We start from the raw sequence: 8,576 nt of genomic DNA, 5'->3' as shown, positions 1-8,576 counted from the left end.
AGAAAGAAAGAAAGAAAGAAAGAAAGAAAGAAAGAAAGAAAGAAAGAAAACAGAGTCCAGAGGTATATGGGCTCTTGGTGGAGTGGGAGGAGGATGCTGATACTCTTGGAAGAGTATGTTATACAAAGGAGCCACTTGATGAATGTTTCTTTTTCTTTTTCTTTTTTTTTGAGACAGTCTCGCTCTGTTGTCCAGGATGGAGTACAGTGACGTGATCATAGCTCACTGCAGCCTCAACCTCCCCGGCTCAAGTGATTCTCCTTTTGCAGCCTCCCAAATAGCTGGGACTACAGACACACACCACTACGCACAGCCAATTTTGTAAATTTGTTGTAGAGACAGGGGTCTCAATATGTTGCCCGGCTGGTCTCGAGCAGCTAGACTCAAACAGTCCTGTCACCTCAGCCTCCCTAAGTGCTGGGATTACAAGTGTGAGTCACCACACTCAGCCTGAATATTTATTGAATACGGAAATGAAGTTACCTGAAAATTAGAGTTTCTATTTCTTCTATAAATTGTCCTTCACATACCCTTTATTGTATACCAGGGTAATTTATATCATATTTCTGCGTGGGTTCTTTTTTTCCCGAAAGAGTGATCATGTAGGAATAACGTGTGGGTACCACTGATTCTGATGCCCTCTTACCTGGTGTCCTGAATGGTGGAAACTTCTTTATTGAGGGAGGAAAGTTTGCTTCTCAAAATCCACAGAATTTGGCAGTAGAACACCAGGTTTATCTGTGGGAACCGCATGAAAAAAAGTGACTTGGAATTTTCTTTTGGAGCCATTTTATACAGTCTAATTTCAGGGGGACCTAGGAATCTTTTCCCAAAAGACACAGGTTTTATAAAGATGGTACACACATATGTTCTGGTCTATTACGTGCAACACACAGCATATACCCTGCAGCATTTGGTGCTTGATTCGGTGACGATACAATTTATCATTCAAACCAGGACCCTTTGAGAGTGGAAGGGTGCTATTAATGTCTCTACCAGGGAACAGGTGTCATCAGAAAGTTTCTGGCAAACAGGAAACCATGTCGCCCTGTGTAGAGAGGCCAACCATTAAGTATTTGTTGAATGAATGAATAACAGCATTTTGAAAAGGAAGTCCCAGGAGAGGTGATATTATTACATCAAAGCAACAAGTGAGCCAGGAGGAATCCAAGGAAAGAAAAGTGAAGACAGTACTTTCGGGAAGAGGGATTGATCACATTAGGCTGTATTTCTTATCTGCATCTCATTTCCCCTTAGATAAGAAAAACATTTTATATGTTTGGTCAACCCAAGGCGGGCACACCCATAAATAATTATCACCTACCAAGATAATGACTGCCACTGGCCCCGTGAAGCTCCAGATGAATCCTTTATCAGGCTTGAGCCAACAGCTGTTGAGAAAGAGAGAGAAGCATTAGCTGCCTCTTCCCTGGGAGAAGGCAGAGAGTTTGAATGCAGGCTCCTGGTGCAAGATCTGAACAGAGCCAGGAGTTGCTTCGCTCAGAATCCCGAATTTTAGATGGAGTCAGATGTGAGTTCTCATTTGACGCAGATGCATGCTCTGAGGCTGAGTTTTTTTCAAGTGTATCATAGAGCTGATCAAAGTACTGGAAAGATTAAATGATGACTGTAGCTCTCTACTGAGGCTTGAAGTCAGGGAATGTCAGTTGTCTGTCTTCGTTGTTCTCCTTCTAAACAGTGTTGGTCATTCTAGGTTTTTTGCCTCCTTTATCTAAACTTCAGAATCAATTTGTCAATATCCACAAAATAATTTTCTGGGATTCTGATTTGGAATGTGTTGGATCTATAGATCAAGTTGGGAAGAACTGCCATCTTGACAACGTTGAGTCTTCTTATCCATGAACATAGAATATCTCTCTATTTGGATATCCTTTGATTTTTTTTCATCAGAATTTTGTCACTGCCTTCATATAGAACTTGTAGGAAAGATTAAAGAAGATAATGTGCTTCAAGTTTTTGACTACAGTTCCTAGCAATGAGTTAATGGTAATAAATGTAGTTAGCAACTTGATAATCATTGCTATAATGAGAGAGTAAAAACAATAACTTAACTACAGCTATAAAAACTAACTCTAATTAAGCATATTCCTTGCATCAGGTACTCTGTTGTCCAAATAATGCATATTCTTTCTTGGCTTATGATGGCAAAGGTAGCATACCTTATTTTTAAAGGGAAGCTGAGAGCCTGAATCTCCAACATTTAGTAGGCAGACAAGATTCCAAACTTAAGTTCTATCCGAAGGGTTGCCAACTATGGCCCATGGGTCAGATCCAGCCCGCTACTTGCTTTCATAAGTTTTATTGAAAGACAATAGGCTGGGCACGGTGGCTCAAGCCTGTAATCCCAGCACTTTGGGAGGCCGAGACGGGTGGATCACGATGTCAGGAGATCGAGACCATCCTGGCTAACACGGTGAAACCCTGTCTTTACTAAAAAATACAAAAAACTAGCCGGGCAAGGTGGCGGGCGCCTGTAGTCCCAGGTACACGGGAGGCTGAGGCAGGAGAATGGCGTAAACCCGGGAGGCGGAGCTTGCAGTGAGCTGAGATCCAGCCACTGCACTCCAGCCCAGGCGACAGAGCAAGACTCTGTCTCAAAAAAAAAAAAAAAAAAAGACAATCATACTCATTCAGCTATGTATTGTCAATGCTGCTTTCACACTACATGGGCAGCATTGAGTAGTCACCTCAGAGACCCTGTGGCCAGCAAAGCCAAACATATTTACTATCTGGTCTTTTATTGAAAATGTTGGTTCCAAGTCTTTGCTATAGTGAATAGTGCTGCAATAAACATATGTGTGCATGTGTTTCTACAGCAGCATGATTTATAATCCTTTGGGTGTATAACCAGTAATGGGATGGCTGGGTCAAATGGTATTTCTAGTTCTAGATCCTTGAGGAATCGCCACACTGTCTTCCACAATGGCAACCCAAATGTCCATCAATGATAGACTGGATTAAGGAAATGTGGCACATATACACCATGGAATACTGTGCAGCCATAAAAAAGAATGAGTTAATGTCCTTTGTAAGGACATGGATGAAGATGGAAACCATCATTCTGAGCAAACTATTGCAAGGACAGAAAACCAAACACCGCATTAGATCACTTGGACATAGGGTGAGGAACATCACACACCGGGGCCTATTGTGGGGAGGGGGGAGGGGGGAGGGATAGCATTAGGAGATATACCTAATGTAATTAGCAAGTTAATGGGTGCAGCATACCAACATGGCACATGTATACATATGTAACAAACCTGCACGTTATGCACATGTATCCTAGAACTTAAAGTATAATTTAAAAAAAAACACACACACCAAATTTCCATCTCCCATAATAGAAAAAAATCAGAAGGGAGTACCTAAAATTGTAAAAAAAAATCAAACAAACAAACAAACAAACAAACAAACAAAAAAAAAACATGAAAATGTTGGTCAACTCCTCTACCATTCTATCTCCACCATTGTGGCAGGATATAGAGTTCAAGCTGGAAACAAAGCATCTCTTTGACTTTAAGAGGGACAACATTGGGAGGCCAAGGCAGGCAGATCACTTGAGGTCTGGAGTTCAAGACCAGCCTGGCCAACATGGTGAAACCCCATCTCCACTAAAAAATACAAAAATTAGCCGGGCATGATAGCGGGTGCCTGTAATCCCAGCTACTCAGGAGGCTGAGACGGGAGAATTGTTTGAACCCGGGAGATGGTGGCTGCAGTGAGCCGAGATCACGCCACTGCACTCCAGCCTGGGCAGGTGAGCAAGACTCCATTGCAAAAAAAAAAAAAAAAAGGACAACATACATGATAAAACAACATACATGATGTTTTAGTGTATGCACAACCTACTTCCTAACCCAAGCACCATTAACAAAATATTAACTACTTCAACTAAGTGTTGTGTGTTGAGTTTTGCAAGCTTCTTTAGTGAAGCACTAAAACATGGCTATTCAGAGTATTGCCTTGAAAATTCTGACTTACTCACCTTGCAGCTCTGACCTTGGAAAAGTTTATGAAATGCACTCAAGCCCAGGTGTCCTGTGCATAAGAAAATAAACTGCTGACATCATAGGGTCATGGTGAGAATGGCATGAGCTGCTGCACAGAGGAAGCACCATTTTTGATGCACCACAGGGCTTTGATACTTTTAATATTGGTGTTATTCTTTACATCTTGGAGATTCATCTCAGCCCATTCCACCTACTCTTTCAGAATCCAGGAGAACATGTAGATCATGGGTGCTTAATGTGGGGCTCTGAATTTACTTTTTTTTTTCCTTTTGACACGAAGTGTTGCTCTTGTTGTCCAGGCTGGAGTGCCATGGTGCAATCTCTGCTCACTGCAACCTCTGCCTCCTGGGTTCAAGCGATTCTCCTGCCTTAGCCTCCTGAGTAGCTGGGATTACAGGCATCCACCACCACGCCCAGCTAATTTTTTGTGTTTTTAGTAGAGTCGCGGTTTCACCATGTTGGCCAGGCTGGTCTTGAACTCCTGACCTCAGGTGATCCGCCCACCTCAGCCTCCCAAACTGCTGGAATTACAGGTGTGAGTCACTGTGCCTGGCAGGAATCTGCTGTTCCTGTCTCGGAATTAACTGAAGTTGTATTCAAAATTTTGTTTATATGTACATTTGTCTGAGGAAAGGGGCTTTGACTTTCAACAAAATTCTCAAAAGGATCCAACCTCAAAGATGCTGAGAACCACTGCTCTAGGGATTTTCAAGAGAAAACAGAATTCAGGCTTAAGGAAGGACTGGTTTGAAGTATAATTGGCAATTAAAAGATGGACTAAGGGCTGAGTGCGAAGGTTCATGCCTATAATCCCAGCACCTTGGGAGGCCGAGGCATGTGGATCACCTGAGGTCAAGAGTTCGAGACCAGCCTAGCCAACATGGTGAAACCCTGTCTCCACTAAAAATACAAAAATAAGCCAGGCATGGTGGCAGGCGCCTGTAGTCCCAGCTACTTGGGAAGCTGAGGCAGGAGAATAACTTGAATCCGGGAGATGGAGGTTGCAGTGAGCCAAGACCTCACCATTGCACTCCAGCCTGGGCAACCAGAGCAAAACTCCATCTCAAAAAAAAAAAAAGAAAGAAAAGATGGACTAAGAAAACATTTTGATTTTAAGTCATGCAGGAACCATGGCCATTGCTACCACCATCATAAAGACACGCATTATGCTTACTGAGTAAATGTTCCATAATTCTGGGGTCCAACTATTGCAGACACAGCAGTAATCACAGCTGGGACCCCGTAGCCTACAGGGTACATGAACCTCTTCTTGAATCTGCCCATGCTGGTGTAGTTGGCCACCCTGAGGTTCCTGACGGTAAGGAAGAGGTACAGCCCTTCCAGGAGCATCCAGGTGAAGCAAGCCAGGTAGAGGAAGTGCAGCAGCCCTGCAATGACGGAGCACAGCACCTGAAGGGAACAGAAGAGTCAGGGGTGTGCAGCAGATGTGGTCTGTACCTGATTATATGCTCAGCATGTAGCATTTCCTGGATGCTGCCTGGAATTTCTATTTGAGCACCTATAACATTTTGCCTGGGGGCTAAACATTTTCTGAGGACTTCTGCTAGTTACTGAAGTCTGTTTACATCATGCATAGAGCAGGGTAGAAACCCAAGGAATACATGTCGTGGGAACAGCCCCCAAATGTATAATAAACAAAAATTGGTAGAATCCACTAATATCTAAGACATGTTCTTTACACTGCCCCCTGGGGCTCCTCGGTGGAATTGAGCTCCAAATGTCCATAGTGGAAACTCTTAAAAACACATCTATTGGCTAGGTGCGGTGGCTCACGCCTGTAATCCCCAGCATTTTGGGAGGCCGAGGTGGGTGGATCACCTGAGGTCAGGAGTTTGAGACCAGCCTGGCCAACATGGTGAAACCTCATCTCTACTAAAATACAAAAATTAGCCAGGTGTGGTGGTGCATGCCTGTAATCCCAGCTACTCGGGAGGCTGAGGCAGGACAATCGCTTGAACCTGGGAGGAGGCGGAGGTTGCAGTGAGCTGAGATTGCGCCATTGCACTCCAGCCTGCGTGAAAAGAGCGAGATTCCATCTCAAAAAAAAAAAAAAAAGAAAAAAAAAAATCATGTGCTGATGTTCTAATCCCCAGTGTCACAGAAGGTGAGTGTACTTGGAGACGGGGCTCTCCAAGAGGTCATTAAGTTAAAATAAGTTCAGATATGTGGGCCCTAATCCAATACGAGTTATGTACATCTAAAAATCTCCTATTTTTCGATGTACATAGAGGAGGATGGATCACTTGAGGTTGGGAGTTCAAGACCAGCCTGACCAACACGGAGAAACCCCGTCTCTACTAAAAATACAAAAATTAGCTGGGCGTGGTGGCACATGCCTGTAATCCAAGCTACTAGGGAGGCTGAAGCAGGAGAATCGCTTGAACCCGGGAGGCGGATATTGCAGTGAGATGAGATTGCGCCATAGCCCGGGCAACAAGAGCGAAACTCCATCTTAAAAATAATAATAAATAAAAATTAAAAAATAGGAGATTAGAATGCAGACACACGCAAATGGATGACCAAGTGAGAACACAGGGAGAAGACCGCCATCAACAAGCCAAGGAAAAGGGCCTCAAAAAAAGCCAATCCTGCTGACATCTTGATCTCAGACCATGAGCCTCCAGAATTATGAGAAAATTAATTTCCATTGTTTAAATCACCCTGTTTGTGGTACCTTGTTATGGCAGCCACAGCAAATAAATATACTTTCATAGAAGTCATGCTTCATGATTTCTCATAATTCTCCAGATGTGTTCACAGACACAAAATTTTCCATTCCATGTGTGGAATAAGGTTTCCATTTCTAATCGTGATAACATAATGAGGATGGGATTTACCCTCCCATATTAAAAAACTAAATGCTAAATGACATGTGTGACATTATGAATTACAGATATTGGAGAATAGGCATTGAGTACTTATGTTTACCGTGATCTCTAAAAGGAGGGAAAGGCCGAGCACAGTGGCTCATGCGTATAATCCCAGCACTTTGGGAGGCCCAGACGGGCAGATCACCTGAGGTCAGGAGTTCGAGACCAGTCTGACCAACATGGAGAAACCCCATCTCTACTAAAAATACAAAATTAGTTGGGCGTGGTGGCTCATGCCTATAATCCCAGCTATTCTGGAGGCTGAGGCAGGCGAATAGCTTGAACCCAGGAGGCAGAGGTTGCAGTAAGCCGAGATTGCGCCATTGTGCCCCAGCCTGGACAATAAGAGCGAAACTCCTTCTCAAAAAAAAAAAGAGGAAAAAATGAGTTAACGTTCTCAGGTCGTCTACTCACTACCTGAAGAGAGTCTACGGGTCATTCTTCAGGGAGAAGTAATGCCCCAAAAGTCCAGCAGTCTTGCTGAACTGAGGAAATAAAGTGCAAAGTATGAGGAGACGGCTGGGTGCAGTGGCTCACGCCTGTAATCCCAGCACTTTGGGAGGCCGAGTCGGGCGGATCACATGAGGTCAGAGTGAAACAAGAGTTTCGCTCTTGTTGCTCATGGTGAAACCCCGTCTCTACTAAAAATATTTTAAAAATTAGCCAGATGTGGTGGCGGGTGCCTGTAATTCCAGCTGCTCGGGGGACTGAGGCAGGAGAATCACTTGAAGCCTGGAGGCAGAGGTTGCAGTGAGTCGAGATTGCGCCATTGCACTCCAGCCTGAGTGACAGACTATGACTCTGTCTCAAAAACAAAAAAAGGGACTGTTAAGTGTTGAATTTTGCCTTCCCTCCTCAAATTCATATATTGAAGTCCTAACCCCCCATATCTCAGAATGTGAGCTTATTTGGAAAAATGGTCTTGCAGATATAATTACTTAAGAGCAGGTCATACTAAACCAAGGTGTGTTCCTAATCCAACATGGTTGATATCCTTCTAGAAAAGGGAGAATCAAACACAGACACATACACAAGAAAAACATCGAATGAAGACAAAGCCAGAGATGGAGATGATGCTTCTACAAGCTGAAGAATGCCAAAGATTGCCAGAAAAACACCAGAATCTAGAGGAGAGGCATGGAATAGATTCTCCCTCACGGTCCTTAGTAGAAACCTTCCCTGTCGGTGGGGGACAGTGGCTCACGCCCGTAATCCCAGCACTTTGGGAGGCCGAGGCAGGTGGATCACCTGAGGTCAGGAGTTCAAGACCAGCCTGGCCAACATGATGAAACCCTGTTTCTACTAAAAACACACACACACAAAATTAGCTGGACTTAGAGGCAGGTATGTGTAATGCCAACTACTTGGGAGACTGAGGCAGGAGAATCACTTGAACCTGGGAGGTGGAGGTTATAGTGAGCGGAGGCTGTGTCATTGCACTCCAGCCTGGGCAACAAGAACAAAACTTTATCTCAGAAAAAAAGAAAGAAAGAGAGAGAGAGGGAGAGAAAGAAAGAAAGAAGGAAAGAGAGAGAGAGAGGGAGGGAGGGAGGGAGGGAGGGAAGGAGGGAGGGATGGAGGAAGGAAGGAAAGAAAGAAAGAGAAAGAAAGAAAGAGAGAAAGAAAGAAAGAGGAAGGAAGGAAGGAAGGAAGG

The 8,576-nt window shown here is 43.9% G+C and overlaps 1 protein-coding gene across 1 annotated transcript in view; it reads right to left on the bottom strand.

Annotated features, from left to right (window-relative positions):
* The window catches only part of LOC108534591 (putative adhesion G protein-coupled receptor E4P), a 48,011-nt gene that overhangs the window by 10,823 nt on the left and 28,612 nt on the right, over positions 1–8,576 (bottom strand). Inside the window, exons 12-14 of the mRNA XM_017880046.1 lie at positions 5,206–5,441; positions 1,325–1,391; positions 647–738 (exon numbers count right to left, since the gene is read on the bottom strand). Of these exons, the coding sequence (XP_017735535.1) occupies positions 647–738; positions 1,325–1,391; positions 5,206–5,441 (395 nt within the window). The remainder of the gene's footprint in view (positions 1–646; positions 739–1,324; positions 1,392–5,205; positions 5,442–8,576) is intronic.

Source organism: Rhinopithecus bieti, unplaced genomic scaffold, assembly GCF_001698545.2.
Source record: "Rhinopithecus bieti isolate Rb0 unplaced genomic scaffold, ASM169854v2 scaffold_10589, whole genome shotgun sequence".
Taxonomy (NCBI): domain Eukaryota; kingdom Metazoa; phylum Chordata; class Mammalia; order Primates; family Cercopithecidae; genus Rhinopithecus; species Rhinopithecus bieti.
This window is presented reverse-complemented; position numbering and strand designations above follow the sequence as displayed.